The 26,618-nt window shown below is 40.5% G+C and overlaps 1 protein-coding gene across 1 annotated transcript in view; it reads right to left on the bottom strand.

The window, feature by feature from the left end:
- The window catches only part of DGKH (diacylglycerol kinase eta), an 800,492-nt gene that overhangs the window by 123,423 nt on the left and 650,451 nt on the right, over positions 1-26,618 (bottom strand). Inside the window, 3 exon segments of the mRNA XM_053705494.1 lie at positions 16,085-16,192; positions 25,241-25,337; positions 25,491-25,601. Coding sequence (XP_053561469.1) covers positions 16,085-16,192; positions 25,241-25,337; positions 25,491-25,601 — 316 coding nt within the window.

The raw sequence follows: 26,618 nt of genomic DNA, 5'->3' as shown, positions 1-26,618 counted from the left end.
AGCCTCATATCACAGAGGATACCTGAGCTGCATAGTCTGTAAGCAAACACACTCCTCCAGGAGATTGAGAGGAACCGCAGGGCACTGCATGTGACGCCAGAGGCTTGGGACATAGAAGGAGAAAGCTGTGGCTATGCCTGAACAGCATCATCCTGAGAGACATGAGGCTTAGAATGCAACAAGCTATACACACAATCAAAAGCTTTGTAAATCATATAAAAATGGCAAGAAACATACATTTTATAATACACAGGAACAATCTTGTTCCAAGTATAATAACACTGTCCATATCATGTATTAAGGACTATAATGCTTCTATGAAAAAACTTCAAGGTCACTTTAAGCAATTTACAGAACAGAAAAAAATCGTAACAATATGTGCAGTCACTTTAAGATTTGATATACCCAATATATACATAATATATAGACAGCCTCTGTTTAAAAGCTATACCGCTGACATTTTAAATATGGCAGGAGAAAAAAGCTTAAGTACTCCAAAGTACCTCTACTACAGGGAGTGCAGAATTATTAGGCAAGTTGTATTTTTGAGGATTAATTTTATTATTGAACAACAACCATGTTCTCAATGAACCCAAAAAACTCATTAATATCAAAGCTGAATATTTTTGGAAGTAGTTTTTAGTTTGTTTTTAGTTATAGCTATTTTAGGGGGATATCTGTGTGTGCAGGTGACTATTACTGTGCATAATTATTAGGCAACTTAACAAAAAACAAATATATACCCATTTCAATTATTTATTTTTACCAGTGAAACCAATATAACATCTCCACATTCACAAATATACATTTCTGACATTCAAAAACAAAACAAAAACAAATCAGTGACCAATATAGCCACCTTTCTTTGCAAGGACACTCAAAAGCCTGCCATCCATGGATTCTGTCAGTGTTTTGATCTGTTCACCATCAACATTGCGTGCAGCAGCAACCACAGCCTCCCAGACACTGTTCAGATAGGTGTACTGTTTTCCCTCCTTGTAAATCTCACATTTGATGATGGACCACAGGTTCTCAATGGGGTTCAGATCAGGTGAACAAGGAGGCCATGTCATTAGATTTTCTTCTTTTATACCCTTTCTTGCCAGCCACGCTGTGGAGTACTTGGACGCGTGTGATGGAGCATTGTCCTGCATGAAAATCATGTTTTTCTTGAAGGATGCAGACTTCTTCCTGTACCACTGCTTGAAGAAGGTGTCTTCCAGAAACTGGCAGTAGGACTGGGAGTTGAGCTTGACTCCATCCTCAACCCGAAAAGGCCCCACAAGCTCATCTTTGATGATACCAGCCCAAACCAGTACTCCACCTCCACCTTGCTGGCGTCTGAGTCGGACTGGAGCTCTCTGCCCTTTACCAATCCAGCCACGGGCCCATCCATCTGGCCCATCAAGACTCACTCTCATTTCATCAGTCCATAAAACCTTAGAAAAATCAGTCTTGAGATATTTCTTGGCCCAGTCTTGACGTTTCAGCTTGTGTGTCTTGTTCAGTGGTAGTCGTCTTTCAGCCTTTCTTACCTTGGCCATGTCTCTGAGTATTGCACACCTTGTGCTTTTGGGCACTCCAGTGATGTTGCAGCTCTGAAATATGGCCAAACTGGTGGCAAGTGGCATCTTGGCAGCTGCACGCTTGACGTTTCTCAGTTCATGGGCAGTTATTTTGTGCCTTGGTTTTTCCACACGCTTCTTGCGACCCTGTTGACTATTTTGAATGAAAAGCTTGATTGTTCGATGATCACGCTTCAGAAGCTTTGCAATTTTAAGAGTGCTGCATCCCTCTGCAAGATATCTCACTATTTTTTACTTTTCTGAGCCTGTCAAGTCCTTCTTTTGACCCATTTTGCCAAAGGAAAGGAAGTTGCCTAATAATTATGCACACCTGATATAGGGTGTTGATGTCATTAGACCACACCCCTTCTCATTACAGAGATGCACATCACCTAATATGCTTAATTGGTAGTAGGCTTTCGAGCCTATACAGCTTGGAGTAAGACAACATGCATAAAGAGGATGATGTGGTCAAAATACTCATTTGCCTAATAATTCTGCACACAGTGTATAACAGGCTATTAGTAAGATAATGAAAAAAACAAAAAAAACACCACTGATGTTTAGCATTTCAATAATAAACTAAGCATACGATGTAAAAAAAGAACCCCTGTCAGACTCACAAACCCCAGTCATATATGACATAGATAAGTAGCAAACACCATCCAAAATTTCCACAGACTCATTTGCCACCAATAAAGAAATAGCCTCACATAAACGTTAACCCCTTTATTCTAACTAAAGTAGTGCCTGCATACTGCCATAAAGGATATCCTAACTAGGATATATAAGTGTCCCCATAAGTAGTTTACATGAATCCTTAAAGGTACAGTAAAGTCATAATTAGACATTCATGATTTAGACAAAAAATACAATTTTAAAGAATTTTCCAATTTATTTCTATTATTTAATTTGCTTCTTTCTTTTGTTATCCTTTGCAGAAAGGTTTATCTAGGAAAGCTCAGGAGCAGCTGCTGATTGGTGGCTGCATATATATACCAATTGCCATTGGCCCACCCATGTGTTCAGTTAGAAACCAATAGTGCATCGCTGCTCCTTCAACAAATGATACCAAAAAGAATGAAACAAATGTGATAATAGAAGTAAACTGGAAAGTTGTTTAAAATTGTATGTTCTACCTAAATCACGTAATAATAATACATTTTGTGTTTCATGTCCCTTTAAGTGCAAATCTCCCACCTGGAAGACAAACAGCACTTGCCTGTAACTAGCCGCCCGGCAGGACGACAGCTTACTCGGCGTGAGAGGAAGCCACTCCTCACAGATGCTTGTAGAAAAAGGGAAGATCATAGCAAACCTGCTTTGGCTTTATGTACAAGGGCAGCAACAAGTTGGGAAAACGCAGCAAGGCCCACCTTACAAGTTCTTAACTGCTTTAAAGCCACCACTGCTCTACTGGAGAGACTAATGTGGATTACGGCTAGATACAATCTTGAAGGGAAGATCAGAGTAAACCTACTCTATCTTAAAATAATAAAATCTTGCTTGTAGTGAAAGAATCAAATTTACTTCAGACACCTAAACTTTACTTCCACCATGCATCAAGGCAAAGAGAATGAATGGGGGTTTATGGGTAGGAAAGTGATACTTAACAGTTCTGCTGTGGTGCTCTTTGCCTCCTCATGTTGGCCAGGAGTGATATTCCCAACAGTAAACGATGAAGCCGTGGACTCACCATATCTTAGGAAAGAAATCTCCATAACGCAACCCCACTGAGGTCTATGGGGGAAAAAAGTTACGTTTAAACCCAAAACCCTAACATAAACCCTGAGTTTAAACACCGCTAATCTGCCGCCCCAACATCGCAGACACCTAAATAAAGCTATTAACCCCTAATCTGCCGCTCCCGACATCGTAAACACTAATAAAAGTTATTAACCCCTATTCTGCCGCTCCCCGACATTGCCAACACTATAATAAAGTTATGAACCCCTAAACCTCCGACCTCCCACATCGCCACCACTAAATAAACCTATTAACCCCTAAACCGCCACCCCCCACATTGCAAAACACTAAATTAAACAATTAACACCCTAAACCTAACACCCCCCTACTTTAAATTACACTATAACTATATTTAAATAAATAAAAACTTACCTGTGAAATAAAAATAAACCTAGCAAACTATAAATTAATCTAACCTTACTATTCTAATAAAATAAAAAAAATACTACCTATTAAAATATCTACATTATAAATTTAAAAAACCTAACACTACGAGAAAAATTAAAAAAATCTAAAATTACAAAAAATAATAAACACTAAATTACGAAAAATAAAAAACACTAAGCTTACAAAAAAGCTAAATTTATGCTTACCTGATAAATGTATTTCCAGATATGGTGAGTCCACGGCTTGAGTAATTACTGTTGGGAATATCACTACTGGCCAGCAGGAGGAGGCAAAGAGCACCACAGTTAAACTGCTAAGTATCACTCCCTTACCCACAATCCCCAGTCATTCGACTGAAGGGAAATGGAGAAAAAGGAGTAACACAAGGTGTAGAGGTGCCTGAGGTTATAGTCAAAAGAACAACTGTCTTAAAATAAAGGGTGAGGCTGTGGACTCACCATATCCAGAAAGAAATACAATTATCAGGTAAGCATACATTTTGTTTTTCTTTCCTAAGATACTAAGATATGGTGAGTCCACGGTTTGAGTAATTACTGTTGGGAAATACCCAAGCTAGAGGACACGGATAAATAGGGAGGGACAAGACAGACAGTCCTAAACAGAAGGCACCACCGCTTGAAGAACCTTTCTCCCATTAGAAGCCTCAAATTTGGAAAATGTATGTAGAGAATACCAAGTTGCAGTCTTGCAAATTTGTTCCACATAAGCTTCATTTTTGAAAGCCCAAGAAGAGCTCTTGTGGAATGAGCCGTAATTCTCTCAGGAGGCTGCTGTCCAGCAGTCTCATAAGCCAAACGAATTATACTTAGTAACCAAAAAGAAAGAGTAGTAGCAGCAGCTTTCTGACCTTTACGTTTCCCAGAGAAACAAAGAGGGCAGAGGACTGGCGAAAATCCTTAGTCGCCTGTAAGTAGAAAAAGCACGTACAACATCCAAATTGTGTAACAAACGTTCTTTGGATGAAGAAGGATTAGGACACAGAGAGGGAACAACAATTTCCTGATTGATATTTCTATTAGAAACAACCTTAGGAAGGAAACCTAACTTAGTACGAAGAACCGCCTTATCGGCATGAAAAAAAGGATAAGGGGAATCACACTGTAGAGCTGAGAGTTCCGAGACTCTTCGAGCAGAAGAGATAGCAACAAGAAACAAAACCTTCCAAGATAACAACTTAATGTCTATGGAATGCAATGATGTCCATGGAAGCCACCATCAGACCGATTACCTCCATACATTGAGCCACTGAAGGATAAGCAGTAGCCTGAAGAGAGAGGCAAGAGGAAATGATTTTTACTGACCTCTGTCAGAAAAATCTTCATCAATAGAGAATCTATTATGGTCTACTCTTGTAGCAGGGGAAAGGGAGCTTTTTTCCAGATTCACATTCCATCCGTTGAAACAAAGAAAAGACAACAATATCTCTGTGTGAGATTTTGATTGTTGAAAAGATGGCGCCTGAACCAATATGTCGTCCAGGTAGGGTGCCACAGCAATTCCACAAGAATGAATCACTGCCACAAGAGCCCCCAGAACCTTTGAAAAATTCTCGGAGCCGTGGCTAGACCAAATGGAAGGGCCACAAACTGGAAATGTTTGTCCAGATAGGCAAATCTCAGGAATCTGTGATGGTCCCTGTGAATAGGAACATGAAGATACACATCCTTTAGATCTATGGTTGTCATGAACTGACCCTCTTTTACTAAAAGAAGAATGGAGCGTATAGTCTATCTTTAAGGATGTAACTTTGAGAAATTTGTTGACACTTCAAGTTTAGAATGGGACGGAAAGTTCCCTCTTTTTTGAACCACAAATAGGTTAGAGTAGAATCCGAGACCCTGTTCGTGCACTGGAACTATCACTTCCAGGAAGGAAAGATGTTCTATACATTTCAAGAACGCCTCTCTCTTTATCTGGTGTGCAGATAATCGTGAGAGATGGAATCTGCCTCTGGGAGGAAAAGTCTTGAATTCCAATTTGTAACCCTGGAATACTATGTCTACAGTCCAGGGATCTGGGACATCTCGTATCCAGGCTTGAAAGAACTGGAAAAATCTGCCCCCAACCTGATCCGATCCCGGATCAGGGGCAAACCCTTCATGCTGATTTGGAATCAGCTGCGGTTTTCTTTGATTGTTTCCCCTTGTTCCAAGACTGATTGGTGTTCCAAGAAGACTTGGATTATTCCTGCTTGGAAGAAGAAGGGGAAGGCTTTCCTCTGAAGTTACGAAAGGAACGAAAATTACTCTGATGTCCTTTAGGCCTATTCTTCTTATCTGGAGGTAGAAAAAGACCCTTTTCCACCCGTAATATCAGAGATAATTTCTGCCAAACCGGGTCCAAACAAGGATTTGCCTTTGTAAGGAATCGCCAGAAGCGGAAACGTCCGCAGACCAGGATTTCAACCATAACGCCCTGCGGGCTAGGACAGCGAAACTAGAAGTTTTAGCTCCTAGTTTAACAATCTGTAAAATGGCATCTGCAATAAAGGAATTGATCAATTTAAGAGCTTTAATTCTATATTGAATTTCATCCAAGGAAGTCTCTACTTGAAGAGAATCACACAAGGCATTGAACCAATAAGATGCCACACTAGTCACATTGGCAATACACACAGCAGGTTGCCATTGGAGACCTTGATGGACATAAATCTTTTTCAAATAAGCCTTCAGCTTCTTGTCCATCGGATCCTTAAAAGAGCAGCTATCCTCAATAGGAATAGTGGTTCTCTAAGCCAGAGTGGAAATGGCCCCTTCAACTTTGGGTACAATATACCAAAGGTCTCTAATGGAGTCCTTGACAGGAAACATTTTCCTAAAAAAGTGAGACGGGGAAAACGACACCCCTGGTTTCTCCCATTCCTGTTAGATAATCTCCCTAGCACGGTCCAGCACAGGAAAAACCTCCGAAGTGGAAGGCTCATCAAAGAATCTATTAAGTCTACTAGATTTCTTAGCAGTGACGACAGGGGTATCGGAGTCATCTAAAGTAGCTAAAACCTCCATTAACAATACACAAAAGTGTTCAAGCTTAAATCTGAAGGATACCACCTCAGTCCCAGAAGAAGGAATTATACTGTCCGAAACTGAGATTTCACCCTCAGAAAATCCCGATGTATCTTCCTCATCAGACATATGAGAAAGGGCAACTTGGGAAGCAGAACTGAGGACAGGCACCTTAATTTCTGAATTTCTAGATTTCTTGCGTTTTTTCTGTAATCTGGGAATGGCAGCTAATGCCGCAGAAACCGCTGAAAATACCTGGGCAGCAATTTCTGCTTTTAAATAAACTCCATTCGGAGTTATAAAGGAACCGCAGGGCACTGAATGTGACTCCATTGAGGCTTGGGACGTAGCAGGAGAAAGCTGAGGTATTATTTTAACAGCATCATCCTGAGAGACACTAGGCTAAAAAAATTACCATTATTTTGCAAGGTTTTCTTGACAAATGAAGAACAAAATTGCATAGGAGCTGCAATTTGTGCATCTAAACATAATATGTATGAATTCATGAGAGCAGGCTCTTGCTCCATATCAGACATGTTGTGAAACAGTAAATAAACTTTACAGCCTCCTTAAATAGGGAGGCTCACATTGCAAGACCAACTTAGAGATTCTGCGTGCCAATGCAATAGCGAGTAGGAATAGGACTTTCCATGAGAGTCTTAATGTCAAGAGCATGCATAGGCTCAAACGGAGCCCTCTGCAAAACCTTAAGAACCAAGTTTAAGCTCCAAGGAGCCGAATTCCTAAAGACAGAGCCTGAACAAAAGACTGAATATCAGGAAGCTCCGCAAGCTTCTTATGCAACAGTACAGATAATGCCAAAATTTGTCCCCTTAGGGAGCTGGCTGAAAGACCCTTATCCAGACCATCCTGGAGAAAGGCCAAAATCCTGTATACCCTGACCTTGTGCCAGGGGTATCCTCTTTCCTCACACCAGGACAAGTAGGTCCTCCACACCTTGTGATAGATGCGTTGAGTGACCGGCTTCCTGGCCTGAACGAAAGTGTCAATCACTCTCTCCGAAAATCCTCTCTTGGCGAAGACTAGACGTTCAATCTCCACGCAGTCATCCTCAGAGAATCAAGATTTTGGTGTAGAAAAGGACCTGGAACCAGACGTCTCTGATCTGTCAAGAATATCTTCATGACTGAAGAATCTATTATCATACCCAGGAAGTCCACCCTGTTGCTGGGGACCAAAGAATTCTTCCCTTCGTTTATCTGGGATCGAAGGAGAAGAGCCCTCAAGTGATGCTCCGCAAGACTGTAGGACGGCGCTTGGACCAGGATATCCCTCAAACACCCCAGGAAGGTGTCTCTTTTATCTGGTCTTGAAGATATGTTTAACAGGAGGAACCTGCCTCTGGGCGGATATGACTTGAATCCTATCCTGTAACCCTGGGCAATGACCTCCAGAACCCAAGGCTCTATAACGTCTCTTCTCCAGGCCTCTGCAAAAACAGATAGTCTGCTCGCTACCTGATCCGAGGACGGATCGGGGGCCGCCCCTTCATGCCGATTTTGACTCGGCGGGCTTCTTGTTCTGCTTGAACATGTTCCAAGAGTTAGCTGGCTTCCAAGAACCTTTGGACTGCTCAGACTTTGCGGCAGGCTGCTGGCGCTGAGACTTGTCCACACAAAAGGGACGAAAAGTAAACCCCTTAGGTTTAGTCTTCTTATCATGAGGCAAGAAGGCACCTTTGCCACCTGTGACCATAGATATGATGGAATCCAGGCCCGGGCCAAACAAAACTTTCCCCTTGAACGGGAGGGAAAGCAAGCAAGACTTGGAAGTCATGTCAGCAGACCACGACTTTAACCATAAAGCCCTGCGGGCTAAAACAGAAAAACCTGATGTCTTAGCATTCAGGTGAATAATCTGCATGTTAGCATCACAAATGTATGAATGCACTACCACTAAGGCCTTAATTCATTCTTGAATCTCTTCGAGGGGAGTCTCCACCTCGACTATCGCTGACAGAGCGTCACACCAGTAGGTAGCCGCACCTGCCACCGCAGCGACCGCCGCCGGTTGAAAAACGAACCCCGTGAGTTGGAACATCTTTCGCAACATGGACTCCATGTTTTTATCCATTGGTTCCTTGAAAGAAGAGCTATCCTCAAGCAGAATAGTCGTTCTCTTAGTGAGCGTGGAGATAGCACCATCCACCTTAGGGAGGGTTCCCCACAGCTCAAGATGCGAGTCCGGAACGGGGAATAGCTTTTTAAAAGAAGAAGAGGGGGGAAAGGACGAGCTAAGTTTCTCCCATTCATTCTTAATAATATTAATTATCTTGATGGGAACCGGGAAGGCCTGAGGCACTACCCTGTCCTTGTAAACTCTATCAAGTTTAGGGATCGAAGATTCTTCCGGTAATTTCGGTTCCGGAACCTCCAACGTAGCAAGCACCTCCTTCAGCAGGAAGCGCAAATGCTCCATTTTAAACTTGAATTATGGTTCCTTCGCAGACGGAGGCCTAGATTCCGACCCAGAAGCGACATCCTCTGATAAGTCAGATTTGTCCTCCTCAGCGGATAATCTATCTGAGATATCCAGCAGAGTCGAAGACCCCTGAGACGGATAGCAGTGCTGTAGAAGGACAAGGCATCACATTAATGGCCGCAGAAACCTCCATCTGTAACTGATCAGCGAAGTCCCCTCTCGTGGTGTTTACGATGCAGGAGGGTGGCGGTTTAGGGGTTAATAGGTAGTGTATGGGTGTTAGTGTACTTTGTAACATTTTAGTTATGAGTTTTGTGAAACATTTTTGTTACACAAAACTCATAACTACTGCTCTCAGATGGCGGTATGGATCGTGTCGGTATAGGCTGTAACGCAAGCATTTTAGCCTCACCGCACAACCTGTAATACCGGCGCTATGAAAATCCCACACAAAAAATTTTTTTTTTTGGAGTGCGGAATGGACGTTGCATTACAGGCTAGAATTCTTGCGGTATAGCTATAACGACACAACTCGTAATAGTGTGTTCCTGCCATTACGTTGAAATCGCCATTTTTTCAGCGTTAAAAGCCGTAACGCAAAACTCGTAATCTACCTGACTGTTAGTTATTAAAGAGACAGTAAAGTCATAATTAAACTTTCCTGATTCAGATACAGCCTGCAATTTTAAACATCTTTCCAGTTTACTCCTATTATCAAATTTACTTGGAATCCTTGTTTGAAGGGTTGATCTAGGTTGGCTCATAGTGGCTAAGGAGTGTGCGAGTGGCTTTAGCAGTCTATGGCAACAGTGTTTGTAACAATGTACAACAAACAAGAATACCAAAAGAACAAAGCAAATTTGATAACAGAAGTAAATTGTAAAATTGTTAAAAATTAGAGGCTGTATGTGAAAGTTTAAATTTGGCTTTACTGTCCCTAGTAAGTGATGACTTTCAGAATGGCCTGCTGCACGTACAAAGATATGGTAGGTTTACATACATTTCTCTCTTGCACATACTCCAAGCGCTAGTTGTGATAAAATCAGGGGGAGAAGCATTTGCAGGAGGGAAATGCAAGTGTGCTCAGTCATCATAACGAAATATATTAAAGGCACATTAAACACTAAACAAATTATTGATAGAATGATGTGTTCAGAGTAAGATTAGGTTGAGAATATATACAAATGTTATACTGAATTAAAGGACATATCCTCTGCCACATAAACAGGGTGCTGAGATTCAGAGAGACTATCCTCAGAGTCAGAAACACTTGTATCATTAATGGGTAACTTAGTGTGACCGCTCCTAAGGGAAGTGCCTGATAAGCTAAAGGACAAAGAAGGACCAGCTTTAAATCTTATAAAAATGTCTGCACTTAACAGCTGAGGGCAAGCAATCTGACACCTCACTATAGCAGAGTGAATATATTTCTTACCTTTTGTAGAAAGTTCAGATGAACTCTCCTGGGAGCTGGGAGCAACTCTTATAGGGTAAAAACCCCTGCACACTCTAAAGCACAGTAACACTGTGTTTAGGATTAGCAAAAGACAAGAGATACAAAGCTGTGGAATCCTTACAAAGCAAACACAAACTAGAAGGGGTTAAAGTAACAAAGGATCTCCCTTCTAGATGATCAGCTGATGGACTAAAAGCCTGAGCTGCACCAGTTTGCTCCATAGTACCAGTAAGAAAATAGCTTAAAGTGAATGTAAAGTTTATTTAGATTGTAAGTTCTCATGGGAACAGGGCCCTCAATTCCCCCTGTATTTGTTTGTTAAACATTGTCTGGTGTCTTTATATTTTATTGTACTGTACTTTTATCTTTGTACCCATGGACAGTGCTGCGGAATCTTTTGGCGATTTATAAATAAAGAATAATAATAATAAAATAATAATACTGAGAAATACTCTTAAAAACAGAGGAACTCTAATTCATTAAACTTTACATTTAAGTGTTTTTGTTTTTAAATGCTTACCTTTTTCCTTATGACAGCAGACCGGCGGATCTTCCGCTCGCAGCTCCTGCTGTACACTTAGCACAGCAATGACAAACTGAGCTTCCTCCAATCATTGCGTGCACCCCAAGGCATCCAGCTCGCGAGGCCACGCAATGATTAGATGAAGCTGAATTCGTCATCGATATGCTAAGTTTAGCAGGAGCTGCGGGCGGAAGATCGCCGGACTGCTGTCATAAGGAAAAATGTAAGTATTTAAAAACAAAATGCTTAAATGTAAAGTTTAATGAATGAAAGTGCCCCTGTTTTTATGAGTATTTAAAAAAACTGGGCACTTTCTCATTAAGCTTTAAATTCACTCAGAGATATACAAGAGCAGATAAGCAGTATAAGGACACAGATACTTTACCCTGAAGGGCAGAAAAGGAACAATGAAAAACTGATTAACCTTTAAAGGGTAAATGCTGAAAAAACTGTAAAAAACCCAAAACAAAAACAAAAAACTTACACAGCAAATAGCAGCACATAATGGGTTAAATAAAATTTGTACCCCCAATTTGATGCTAAGCTCTGAAGATCAGAGTGCCTTACCACCTTCACCGGTCCTGAGGACCTTCCTACACACTGAGATGTTACAACATAGGAACAGGAGAGGATTATAACACAGAAAAGGCACACTAAAAAGCAGGCTAAAACAGTTAATCCTTTGTGCACCTGCGCTACCAGTAAATGCAAAAGCTAAAAAACAGAAGGTAACAAGCTGAAATTTATCACAGGTGAAGAAAAACATATGGTGCATAGCTTAGAAGCAACTTCTGAGCTTGCAAAGCCGACCGCGTTAAATTTAAGTAACAGTAACCTCAAAAAAGTTTTTTTTAAAAAGTGCTATAAAAATGCTAATATAAGGCGTATGGTGTGAAGTAGGGCTGGGCGATATGGGGGGAAAATCGCATTTTGATTGCGATTTAATCGCAATTTAATTGCGATTTTCACATCAGAACCACCGGTAACCCCCATAAGCCCCCCTCTGTAACCTAAATAAGCCCCATCAGCTCCCACTGTAACCCCGCACCCCCTGTAACCCCCCCATAAGCCCCATCTGTAACCTACATAAGACCCATCAGCTCCCACTGCAATCACCCAATAAGCACCCCCTTTAACATCATAAGAACCGCACTACCTGTAACCACCATCAGCCCCCAACCCACGTAAGTCCCAGCGCACCCCCCTCCCTGTAAGCCGCACCAGCCACAGCGCGCCCACCCCCCTCCCTGTAACCCACATCAGTCAAAGTGCTCCCCGGTAAGTCGGCTCAATGTCGCAAGGCGAGCACAGCAAGTTGGCGGCCCTCCTGTACGTCATAGTTGACGTCAAAGGGGACGGGGCTAAAATCGCATACTCTTGTGGTTTTAAAACATGTTCATACTAATAGCTGGTGGGCTATAAAGGTGCAGATACTTTCCTCTCAGCACCTCTTTCCCCTGTGCTTATCTCAGCCGCAGCAACTTGCTTCCAGTAGACAAGCACATCCTAGGCAGTGCAAGAATAATGCCAAGGATCTAAGTTAGTAACCACATCTCAACCCAGGGGATTGGGGGACAAGGCCACATTTTCCCAACATTTCTTCACTCAGAAAAAACCTTCCACTGCCTGGCTGAACACTCCTTGTCTGCCCTATGAATGGCAGGTTACTGTGAGGAGGATTTGGGCCTCAGATCGGTTAGAGGATCCCCTTTCAAACAATGAGTAGCTCTTGTACTTCACTTACACTTCACTCCACATCAAGGAGGAAAAAGAAAATGACTAAAGATCATGGGAAGTGAGAGGAATACACACACACACACACGTACATACAATACCAAGAACAGGAACAGACCAGCATTTGCATCAACAAAGAATAGCCGAGTTTATTGGCGTTTCGGGGATATGTTTCCCCTTCTTCAGAACAATAATAACTCACAAGTGCAGTGCTTAAATAGTGTACAAACAGACAAATACCACCCAATTCCTGTTGAAAAAATGCGCCAAAAAATTACATCATCATTTCCGGTGCCCAAAAATGTATACACTTCTTTGAACCGGAAGTACTTATCATGTACTTCCGGATATGTGTACACAATTCGCCTGGCGTAGTTTGCCCAAATGCAGTGTAACATAATAATGTTATATACAACATATAGTGCCTAGGAAACATCGTCCTAGTATATATAGTGACCAAGTCATATATCACTGTTCCATACAGATACAAAGTGATGACCGGAGGGTGTTTACATTATTACATCTGGTTAGTGTCTCAGCCGGGTATCGTGCCACTTCCGGTTTAGTCAATACCGAAAATCTTACTGTTAAGTGTGATGTCCGGCGGAGAGCATAACTGTTGCACATCAACAAGGCAACACAAAAGAAAATACAATAAACCCTTTATATAGGTAAGTGAACATAACACATCTACTAAATAAAGATATACATTTGAGCTACCTGAATAATCTGGCAAACTAAGGACAATCATGAAATAGTGATCTGTTTAAATAAATAACCAATGTGAAATACAACAAGTACAGTACATTACAGTACAGTATGGATTAAAGACTATCTAGGTATTACATCGTTACACAGATAATATGGATTTTTCTACTTTTGCCTACACCCAAAGTAACAACATTATGATGGAAACATAAAAGGAGCAATACATCTTATCAGCCCTTTGGTTATAACCGGAGATCAAAATGTGTTACTATGAGAAGGATGTAAGCGAATAACCTGGTCTAGTGGGTAATCATGTGAACGTGCAGACCCATAGAGCCTGTCAGCGCACATGAGGATACAACTGACAATGAATAGGGGCACCACTCCAATCTATAGACAGAAGGAAGCTTCAAACATGTCCCCATCCACAACTATGCTAACTCCCTCATTTTAATACACAGCATTTATTATTCTCCTTATATTAAAGAGCCAAATCGGGCATGGAATGGAGTCCTTTCGGGTGGATAGTGAGTGTCCAATCTGAACATCCACTCTGCCTCCCTTTTTAATAGCAGTTTATTCCTGTCTCCACCTTGTATAGGTTTGGGAATGTGGTCAATGAGAATTACCCTGACTGAGGAGACTGGATGCTTAGCCTTAATCCAGTGACGTGCCACCGGTTGCTCTAATTCCCCCTTCATGATAGCTTGCCTTATAGGCATCCGATAATTTGCCATGCACTCACGGATAGTCCCTTGGGTTTTTTCTATGTAGTACCACATGGACAAACCCCCTAGACCAGGTTATCCGCTTACATCCTTCTCACAGTAACACACTTTGATCTCCGGTTATAACCAAAGAGCTGATAATATGTATTGCTTCTTTTATGTTTCCATCATAATGTTGCTACTTTGGGGGTAAGCAAAAGTATCAACCTAATACAACACACAGAGAAAATTCAGCACTCACTTACAAGCTCTCAGCTAAGATTAAAAGCAAAAATGGAAGAGTTAGTTACCGTATATGGCCAAATGGGACAAGCCCAGGTACCACGTCAAGGTCCTTTCCAAAACCTGGGACCCTAAAACAGCCACACAATGCAAGCTCTCAATCCAACAAACTGGGAACAAGTGAAGGGTGCACAGGCTTATGTAAAAGTAGCAACCTCCATATCATCTGTGTAACAATGTAATACCTAGATAGTCTTTAATCCATTCTCTGGACATATGCGTTATTTGTATAAAATGTTGTATATATTGTCAGAATGTACTGTACTTGTTTTATTTCACATTGGTTATTTATTCATACAGATCACTATTTCATGATTGTCCTTAGTTTGCCAGATTATTCCGATAGATCAAATGTATATATTTATTTAGTAGATGTGTTATGTTCACTTACCTATATAAAGGGTTCATTGTATTTTCTTTTGTGTTGCCATGTTGATGTGCAACAGTTATGCTCTCCGCCGGACATCGATAATAACAGTAAGAGTTCCGGTATTGACGAAACCGGAAGTGACGTATTACCCGGCTGAGACACTAAACGGATGTAATAATGTAAACACCCTTCGGTCATCACTTTGTAGCTGTATGGAACAGCGATATATGACTTGGTCCCTATTGTTATACTAGGACGATGCTTCCTAGGCACTATATGTTGCATATAATATTATGGTTATGTTACACTGCATTTGGGGAAACTACGTCAGGCGAATTGTGTACACATATCCAGAAGTACATAATAAGTATTTCCGGTTCAAAGAAGTGTATACATTTTTGGGAAATTATGTAATTTTTTGGCACATTTTTTAAAAGGAATTGGTGGTATTTGTATGTTTATATATATGTAAATGGTTTTGTATGTCTACATACTTTTTTATGGAATAAAGTGATCCGTTTTTCTATCACTTTGGCTTCGTTCATGGTAATTTTCTATTTTTAATACATATATATACACACACAAACACAAAAACGGACTGTACTCTCAGACTGGACAAATTACACATCCCAAGTCACTGTGAACCCCACAGTCCTGAATATTTACAGACAGCTGCACAGTTTCCAGCAACCCAGGCAGTTAACCCCTGAACAGCCTGGGTAACAGGCCCAAAGGAAAACTTACAAAAATTGTGACACCCTGGTGTTAATTCTCAGTTTGTTTAAAAGTATACATTGTGAAACTGCTTGGTTAGGGACCCAGGAGGGGAGAGACCTTGATGTGGTCCTAAGCTTATACTGCTTGGCACCAAATGCAACTGACTCTTCCATTTTTGCTTTTAAATATTACTGCATGCTTGCTAGTGAGTGCCAGGTTTTCTGTGTGTTGTGTGTATATATATATATATATATATATATATATATATATATCTCAACACGTCAAGCTGAACAAGACAATCCACTAGTCTGATGCAGCAAAACACTACCTTGAAGTAAACCTTTTGCAGGAAGAGCAAACTTTATTTAAGCAGTGACATTTCCTGATTTGTTGAACTTACATCATCCTCTTTTGTTCCACCCCAGAAATTGGTGCCTCCAGCATAACTTGGAATATTTAAAACAGCAATACCCTGGAGGCTGGGAAGGGGAATGTACTGTCCATCACACTGAAATGAAATTGCAGAAAAGAACAATGAAAGATAACATCAAGGAAGCTTTTGTAAGACTAGAAGTTATATGAAGAAATGTGTAGGCACCTTTCAGCAGTTAAACAATAGCTCATTAGCTTCAGTCGAGGCAAAACAAGCTGAACACTTGTAATTATGAGTGTATAGCAGTAAAGCATAAACTAATATATTTAGTATTGAGTTCAGTTAACACGTCTAGTATAATGATTAGTTATATATTTCCTTTATTGTATTACTTATCCTGATTCTCTATATGTAGATATCTGAAGTAGGATTCATGGATAATCATTTTATTATATACCAAATAAATAATTGTAATTAAAAACAATTTAGTGCGAAAAAACTAGGTTATAATGGTATTCTATTTTAACTCTGAATTTATTGCCAGAACTTTTAATAAGTTGTCAAATACATAAACCAATAAAAAATACAATAAAATTATGTGTATTTTATTACACATTTACTAAAACAGTAATGCTTGAAAAGCTGGTGAGTAAGATAATAGTGCTAGAAAAGACCTTGACATTATTTCTTATACAATGAAAAGGTTTAAATAGACCAGGCACAGGTGATTACATTACTGTCTATATGTACAACATTTTTAAATAATAAACATTATTAGGAAAACAGATCTAGCTTATTATATGTTGGCTGACAAATTCAATAGATTTTTTTTAAAAAATGGGGCTACCATATCGATGAATTAGAGCTCAATATCAAGACCTTCTACTTAGAAAAATTATTTTATTTTATACTGATTTGTTGAGATTAACACATATCCTGTATAGTAACTCATAATTTATTATTTGTATTATTGATATTTTGTTTAAATTTTATATTGATATTTTATCTAATTAGAGTGTTATGTGTAAGATTCATTTAAATTTATAAAGAGGGAACATCAAGATCATTTTTCCTATAATGAGAACTTTATGGATATTGTTGTTTGTGCCCCTTAAACACAGGTATATTAATACACTTTTTACCTCTGTGATTATCTTGTATCTAAACCTCTACAGACTGCCCCCTTATTTTACTTACTTATTTTGACAGACTTGCATTGTAAACTGATAAATGATTTGCGAGTACATCTCGGGTCTTGCTTGAGTAAAAACCACTTTTATTCCATTTCCAAATAAAAAAAAACAACACAGCATCATATCCATTCCTTTACAGAGACATTCTCGAGAATGTCTCTGTAAAGGAATGGCAAGCAGGAGGAGGCAAAGAGCACCACCGTTAAACTGCTAAGTATCACTCATTTACCCACAACCCCCAGTCATTCGACCAAAGGGAAATGGAGAAAAAGGAGTAACACAAGGTGTAGAGGTGCCTGAAGTTATAGTCAAAAGAACAACTGTCTTAAAATAAAGGGTAGGGCTGTGAACTCACCATATATGGAAAGAAATACATTTATCAGGTAAAGCATACATTTTGTTTTTCTTTCCTAAGATATGGTGAGTCCACGGCTTGAGTAATTACTGTTGGGAACCAATACCCAAGCTAGAGGACACAGATAAATAGGGAGGGACAAGACCGGCAATCCGAAACAGAAGGCACCACCGCTTGAAGAACCTTTCTCCCAAAAGAAGCCTCAGCAGAGGCAAAAGTATCAAATTTGTAAAATTTGAAAAAGTATGTAGAGAAGACCAAATTGCAGCCTTGCAAATTTGTTCCACAGAAGCTTCATTTTTGAAAGCCCAAGAAGAGGAAACAAAGCAAGAGGAAACAGAGCAACAATTCTCTCAGGAGGCTGCTGTCCAGCAGTCTCATAAGACAAACAAATTATACTTCGTAACCAAAAAGAAAGAGTAGTAGCAGTAGCTTTCTGATCTTTACGTTTCCCAGAGAAACAGATAAAGAGGGCAGAGGACTGGCGAACATCCTTAGTCGCCTGTAAGTAGAATTTAAGAGCACGTACAACATCCAAATTGTGTAACAAACGTTCTTTGGAAGAAGAAGGATTAGGACACAGAGAGGGAACAACAATTTCCTGATTGATATTTCTATTAGAAACAACCTTAGGAAGGACACAAAACTTAGTACAAAGAACCGCCTTATAGGCATGAAAAACAAGATAAGGAGAATTACACTGCAGAGCTGAGAGTTTTGAGACTCTTCGAGCAGAATAGATAGCAACAAGAAACAAAACCTTCAAAAAACAACTTAATGTCTATGTAATGCAACGGCTCAAACGGAGCCAGTTGTAAAACTTTAAGAACAAGGTTAAGGCTCCAAGGAGGAGAAACAGACTTAAAGACAGGCCTGATTTTGACCAACGCCTGACAAATAGATTGCACATCTGGCACATTCGACAAACGTTTATGTAGTAAAAAAGATAAAGCAGAAATCTGAAACTTCAGGGTACTATCTGACAATCCCTTCTTCAGGCCTTCCTGAAGAAAAGATAAAATTCTAGGAATTCTAATTCTACTCCAAGAGTAGCCCTTGGATTCACACAAATAAATATATTCACGCCATATCTTATGGTAAATCTTTCTAGTAACAGGCTGCAAGCTCGAATCATGGTCTCAATGACCAACTCAGAAAAACCACGCTTAGACAGAATTAAGCGTACAACCTCCAAGCAGTCAGCTTCAGAGAAACAAAATTTGAATGAAGGAAGGAACCCTAAATCAGGAGGTCCTTCCTCAGAGGTAATCTCCAAGGTGGGAGAGATGACATCTCCACTAGGTCTGCAAACCAGATCCTGCGAGGCCACACTGGGGCTATTAGAATCACCGACGCCCTCTCCTGTTTGATACGAGCAATGATTCGTGTAAGGAGAGCAAACGGAGGAAACAGGTATGCCAACCTGAAAACCCAAGGAACCACCAGAGCAGCTATCAGAACGGCCTGCGGATCTCTTGACCTTGAACCGTACCTTGGAAGCTTGGCTTTCTGACGGGACGTCATCAGATCCAACTCCGGCACCCCCTACTTGAGGACTAAGCTGGAAAACACCTCCGGATGGAGTTCCCACTCCCCGGGATGAAAAGTCTGTCTGCTCAGAAAATCCGTTTCACAGTTGTCTACTCCTGGAATGTGGATGGCAGATAGGCAGCAATTGTTGGTCTCTGCCCACTTAAGAATCCAAGTAACCTCCGTCATGGTTAAGGAACTCCGAGTTTCTCCCTGGTGATTGATGTAAGCCCCAGAGGTCATGTTGTCTGACTGGAACCTGATGAACTGGGCTGAGGACAACTGAGGCCAAGCCAATAGAGCATTGCAAATCACCCTCAACTCCAAGCTGTTGATGGGAAGAGCAGACTCCTCCCGAGTTCAAAGGCCCTGAGCTTTTAACGAGTTCCAGACTGCTCCCCAGCCCAGCAGGCTGGCGACCATGGTCACGATCACCCAGGAAGGTCTCCAAAAGCATGTGCCCTGAGACAGAAGTTCCTGAAAAATCCACCACAGGAGAGAGTCCCTTGACGACTGATCTAGCTCTATTCTCTGAGATAAATCCGCATGATCGCCATTCCATTGTCTGAGCATGCACAACTGGAGAGCTCTCAAATGGAATCGAACAAAAGGAATGATGTTAATGGAAGCCACCATCAGACTGATTGCCTCCATACATTGAGCCAGTGAAAGATGAGCAGTAGCCTGAAGAGAGAGGCAAGAGGAAATTATTGTGTTTTTCCTGACCTCTGTCAGAAAAATCGTCATCAATAGAGAATCTATTATGGTCCCTAAGAACACTACTCTTGTAGCAGGGGAAAGGGAGCTTTTTTCCAGATTCACATTCCATCTGTGGGAACGAAGAAAAGACAACAATATCTCTGTGTGAGATTTTGCTTGTTGAAAAAATGGCGCCTGAACCAATATGTTCTCCAGAAAGGGTGCCACAGCAATTTCACGAGAACGGATCACTGCCAAAAGAGCCCCCAGAACCTTTCAAAAATTCTGGGAGCTGTGGCTAGACCAAATGGAAGAGCCATGAACTGGAAATGTTTGTCCAGAAAAGCAAATCTCAGGAATTTGTGATGGTCCCTGAGAATAGGAACATGAAGATACACATCCTTTAGGTCTATGGTTGTCATGAACTGACCCTCTTTTACTAAAGGAAGAATGGAGCGTATAGTCTATCTTGAAAGATGGAACTTTGAGAAACTTGTTTAGACACTTTAAGTCTAGAATGGGATGGAAAGTTCCCTTTGTTTTGGGAACCACAAATAGGTTGTAGTAGAATCCGAGACCCTGTTCCTGCACTGGAACTGGAAATTTCACTCCCAGGGAGGAAAGATGTTGTATACCTTTCAAGAACACCTCTCTCTCTATCTAGTCTGCAGATAATCTTGAGAGATTGAATCTGCCTCTGGAAAGGAGAAGTCTTGAATTACAATTTGTAACCCTGGGATACTATGTCCACAGTCCAGGGATCTGGGACATCTCATATCCAGGCTTGAGAGAACTGAGAAAGTCTGCCCCCCACCTGATCCAATCCCAGATTGGGGGCAAACCCTTCATGCTTATTTGGAATCAGCTGTGGGTTTCTTTGATTGTTTCCCTTTGTTCCAAGACTGATTGGGTTTCCAAGAAGACTTGGATTGTTCCTGCTTGGAAGAAGAAGGGGAAGGCTTTCCTCTGAAGTTACGAAAAGAACAAAAAATTACTCTGATGTCCTTTAGGCCTATTCTTCTGATCTTGAGGTAGAAAAGACCCTCTTCTACCCGTAATATCAGAGATCATTTCTGCCAAACCGGGTCCAAACAAGGCTTTGGCCTTATAAGGAATTGCCAGAAGCTTGACTTTAGAGGAAACGTCCGCAGACCAGGATTTCAAGGAAGTCTCTTACTTGAAGAGAATCAGACAAGGCACTGAACCAATAAGATGAAACACGGTGGCAATACACACCGCTCCTTAAAAGAGCAGCTATCCTCAATAGGAATAGTGGTTTTCTTAGCCAGAGTGGAAATGGACCCTTCAACTTTGGGTACAGTATACCAAGTGTCTTTAATGGAGTCCTCGACAGGAAACATTTTCTTAAAAATGGGAGACGGGGAAAGACACACCCCTGGTTTCTCCCATTCCTGTGAGATAATCTCCCTAGCACAGTCCGGCATAGGAAAAACCTCCGAAGTGGAAGGTTCATCAAAGAAACTATTAAGTTTACAAGATTTCTTAGGAGTGACAACGACAGGGGCATCGGAGTCATCTAAAGTAGCTAAAACCTCCTTTAACAATACACAAAGGTGTTCAAGCTTAAATCTGAAGGATACCACCTCAGTCTCAGATGAAGGAATTATACTGTACGAATCTGAGATTTCATACTCAGAAAGTCCCGATGTGTCTTCCTCATCAGACTTATGAGAAAGGGCAAAGCAGAACTGAGGATAGGCACCTTACTTTCTGAATGTCTAGATTTCCTCTTGTGTTTTCCCTGTAATCAGGGAATGGCAGCTAAAGCCGCAGATACTGCTGAAGATACCTGGGCAGCAATTTCTGCTTTTAAATAAACTCCACTAGGAGTTATAGAGGAACTGCAGGGCACTACATGTGACACCATTGAGGCTTGGGATGTAGCAGGAGAAAGTTGAGGAATTATTTTAACAGCATCATCCTGAGAGACAGTAGGCTCAAAAATGTTACCTTTATTTTGCAAGGTTTTCTTGACACATGAAGAACAACATTGCATAGGAGCTGCAATTTTTGCATCTAAACATAACAATCATGAATTCATGAGAGCAGGCTCTTGCTCCATATCAGACATGTTGTGAAACAGTAAATAAACTTGTACAGATAGTTTTAAAAGATTTTAATATTCAATTAAAATAAGCCAAGGAAAAAATACACTTTAAATTTTATCCCAAATTAGGATCGGTCCACAGATAAAATTATGAGAGAAAAGTTAAGAAAAAATATTTAATAAACATCAAATAAACTTCTAAAATACCCATCAGGCAACCCCACACCTTAATTACTGAGGTGCCTTACCGCTACAAATTAAGACCAGATCACCCAGAAATGGAGAAAACTAATTCCTCAGAAACGTTATGAAGTAAAGCTGGTCATGTGACCACAACTACCAAGCTCAAATTACTGCTGTGACACAGAGAGGCACTACTTCCTGGTACACTGAGTACCAGAAATATAAGTTTTTTCAAACCTGACAGTTTAAAATGTTCCATTGTTGTATTTTAAAGCAAAGGGGAAATTAATAAACTGCTGAAATAGATAATTCAGCCTTACTTTCAGTTTAAACTTGTATTGTTTTATCAAGTAAATATGTTTCAGAAAATAAAGCCTAATAAAAACATTTTACCCTTTCTTTTTAAGAGTTTAAATGTTACCCTCACACATTCTACAGTGCCTGCTTCATGCCCCAGTGTAACCCATACAACAGGATTATCTATGTCCCAATAAAAAAGCAGTGTGTTTTATGAAAGAAAAAGCACTTACCTGCCTCACTTTCCGGCATGTAGACAGTTACAAGGTATGAGAAGACACAGTTCTTCACAGAGAACTTTGAAAAAGAAAGAACAGAGTAGCCAACTCTGGCTTTCTAAACTAGGGCAGCAATTGTTAGGAAAATGCAGTAAGTACCTCTTTACAAGTTCCTAACTGCTTTAAAGCCACCACTACCGACTGCAAGAAATGACGTGGAATACGGCAATACCCCAAAATATGCTTGTAGGTGAAATCAAAAATTTTCTTCAGACACCTATGATTAGAGATACAGTGACAGATGATATGACCAGGTGGAAAAACAAATCCATCTCGTGGATGGGCCGCATTCATGCGGTCAAAATGAATATCCTACCAAGGATACTATATATCATGCAGGCGCTACCTCTCGCATCGGCACTACCCTTCATCCATCAGATCCAATCAGAGATGGAGGTGTATATCTGGAAGGATATAAAACCAAGAATTAAGAAAAAAACAATGTACCTGCCTAGAGATAGGGGAGGTGCGGGAGTCCCCCTATTAAAGATATACTTTAAAGCAATCATTGTTCAGAGGCTGGTACATTGGTGCCATAACAAATTGGATAAAGCTTGGGTAGAACTGGACCGTGAACTTCTACAGAGAGGAAATGTAGGCGCACTTGCATGGATATCGGCAGAACATCGGCCACCGTCGATTCCACAATACCCCTTATTACAGGATGTATTCTGCATATGGGACTCTTTGATCAAACAAGATAAATGCATCTCCTCTGTCCCTTCGCCGGTAACTCCGGTGTTCGATAACCCAGAAAACGCTTTAGCAAATAGAGCAGAACCCAGGAGAAATACTTACACACTGGCAGAGGCCGCTATATCTAATGCTTTTAATCAAGGCAAGATACAGACCCAGGAAAAGTTAAAGGAGTGGGATGCATGGTTGTTTTCCTCTTGGTTTAGAGTGGCACAACTCCATCATTATGTGAATGGACATAAAGATAAATCCCCCTTTACGAGAGAAAAGACATCACTGGAGCACATTTGCACAATGGCCCAAGTACCTGGTCACTTGATATCTCGTCTCTATAAACTGCTACTCACAAGCAGTGATGAGCTATTGCCCTCTTACACAAACTCATGGTGTACAGACCTTAACTTAGATATTACCTCAAAAGACTGGCTACAGATCTTTAATAGGGCAAAGAAGGCCTCGGTCTCAATGAGACTGCAGGAGATGCACTTCAAATTCTTAAGCCGGTGGTATCTGACGCCACAGAGGTTAAGTAAAATTTATCCACAAATGAATGGGGACTGTTGGAGGGGCTGCGGAGAGTCCGGTTCAATAATGCACATCTGGTGTACGTGTCCGCGGATACAAGAGTTCTGGGCAAGAATTTTTGCCGAATGCAGCCGACTCCTCAGGGTAATAATGCCTCCAAACCCGAGCAATCTGATATACTATGCCCTCCCCAAGCTGGCGGTGGAAGCGAAACATAAACTGTTTCTACTGATGCTAAATGGCGCAAAGAGCCTAATTCCAAAGTACTGGAAGTCTGTCAACATACCAAGCCTGAATGAATGGAAACAGGGGGTCAGGGACTTGCTTGATCTGGAGAGGTTTCACTACCTCAAAACTGGAAAACTTGCTCTACATGAACATATGTTAATGATCTGGGAAGGCAAAGATGTATGAAGGCCTTGAAAGATCTAAACTAATTGATTGGCCTGAGGTGGTGTGTCCTGGAGATATACATGATGTGCTGTTTCTGAGGGATTGTGGCAATTTGGAGGACCCTGAGACTATAGCACTGGAATTATTCCAGTGGTAGGAATTGACCGCCTATAGTGCTAATCACCTCTCCCTTGTGCTCCTGCCCTCACAGAACCTTCCAACAACACTCCCTCCCCATGCTTCCCCTTCTTAGCCTCCCTCCCCCCCCTTTTTTTTTTCTTCTCTCTCCTTAGCCTCCCCTCCCTTCCCTCTACACCCTTTCTAACTCTTCTCCTTGCTTCTTTTTCTTGTTTGTTATCTATACAGGGTATGAATTAATACCCATGAGAATTGTATACCTTGATCAATAGATATAATATACAGATGTACTGTATAATATTATGCTAATCAATGAGAACAGTGTACCAGAGATATGATGCTGAATTGCCTTGAGAGAATTGTCTTCATTGCATGGTGTGCATAATCTACTACCTCTGTATCACTTGATTTGAAATTACTGTTGATTTTTCATTGTTTGTCTTTCAATACTGGTCACTCAATAAAGCTTTATTTCAAAAAATAAAAAAAAATAAAAAAATGTCTTCAGACACCTAAACTTCACCTCCTCCATGCACCGAAGGCAAAGAGAATGACTGGGGGTTGTTGGTAAAGGAGTGATACTTAGCAGTTTAACTGTGGTGCTCTTTGCCTCCTTCTGCTGGCCAGGAGAGATATTCCCAACAGTAATTACTCAAGCCGTGGACTCCCCATGTCTTAGGAAAGAAATAAGGTTTTATAAAGTTACAATTAAAAACATCAGTTTGTAGTATGCTCCCTAATACTAAGCAAATAGCACAAATGAATTATTCTATGAGATAGTGTGATGTAAAATACAGATTGTTTTAACACTGACAGTTCTGAACGTACCTCAAGCTGAACCTTTTGCTCTAAGTTTTTATAGGTCCTCTGCAGCAGCTCTTTGGTGCCAAGCACACCATACCACATCCTGTTTTTAGTTCGACTTCTGGAAAAAATGGCAAACAAGATTACGTAAAAGGTACACACAATTCTCTCTGTCAGTTACTATGGTTACTTGCAATATTACAAAACAGTTCTTCAGGACATAAGGAGAACATATTGATGTTTTGGCATTTCGACATTTAGAAAAGCAGATTACCTGCATTTTTCAGGGTGTTCTTCTCGTTTATTATTAAATTCTAACGATATCTTTGCATCTAGACCAATTCCAAAGTAGTTGTTCATCACACATTTCTCAGAATAACCTTCTCTGCATGAAATAAAACATAATTGGTAAAGAAAGAAACGTGACACAGACTACACTTAAATGCTTTCTACGTTGTATAACATTTCTGGGTTTTTTTTGTTTTGTTTTTTTCAAATATTTTTTATTATTTTTGCATAGATAACAATACGATAAAACAACGCATAATTGTATCAAAATATATGTGGTTACATAATTGTGTTCTTCTGTAAACCTATGCATTTCAAACATCAATATTATATCCCATTCTTTATACAGTCAGGTGATCAATCACAAATGTGTCATTATTACAAAAATAGTAGTATGAGAGATAATTTTTCCTATCTAAACATTCTGACCCTGTTAAAGTCTATCTTTGTTAAAGACCACCAAAGTATAAAAATTGTTGATGAATGAATAAAATTATTAACATGTAAAATAAAAAGAAATGTTTCTATAGGATATAGCTCAATGGTATAAGGAGGAAGGGGGGACAATGTGTGTGTGGAGGGGGGGGGGGCAGCAAACTTAAGGGGTTGTGAGTGGAAATTTAAATAATGGGGGCCAATCCCCCAGGGGACTAATAAGGTAAACTTCATAAATACAATATAAATATATGTTTAGTGTCTCCGGGTAAGATTGATAAACATAAATAACATAATTTATGCTTACCTGATAAATTCCTTTCTTCTGTTGTGTGATCAGTCCACGGGTCATCATTACTTCTGGGATATAACTCCTCCCCAACAGGAAATGCAAGAGGATTCACCCAGCAGAGCTGCATATAGCTCCTCCCCTCTACGTCAGTCCCAGTCATTCGACCAAGAATCAACGAGAAAGGAGTAACCAAGGGTGAAGTGGTGACTGGAGTATAATTTAAAAGATATTTACCTGCCTTAAAACAGGGCGGGCCGTGGACTGATCACACAACAGAAGAAAGGAATTTATCAGGTAAGCATAAATTATGTTTTCTTCTGTTATGTGTGATCAGTCCACGGGTCATCATTACTTCTGGGATACCAATACCAAAGCAAAAGTACACGG

The sequence above is a fragment of the Bombina bombina genome, chromosome 3 (assembly GCF_027579735.1).
Source record: "Bombina bombina isolate aBomBom1 chromosome 3, aBomBom1.pri, whole genome shotgun sequence".
Lineage (NCBI taxonomy): Eukaryota > Metazoa > Chordata > Amphibia > Anura > Bombinatoridae > Bombina > Bombina bombina.
This window is presented reverse-complemented; position numbering and strand designations above follow the sequence as displayed.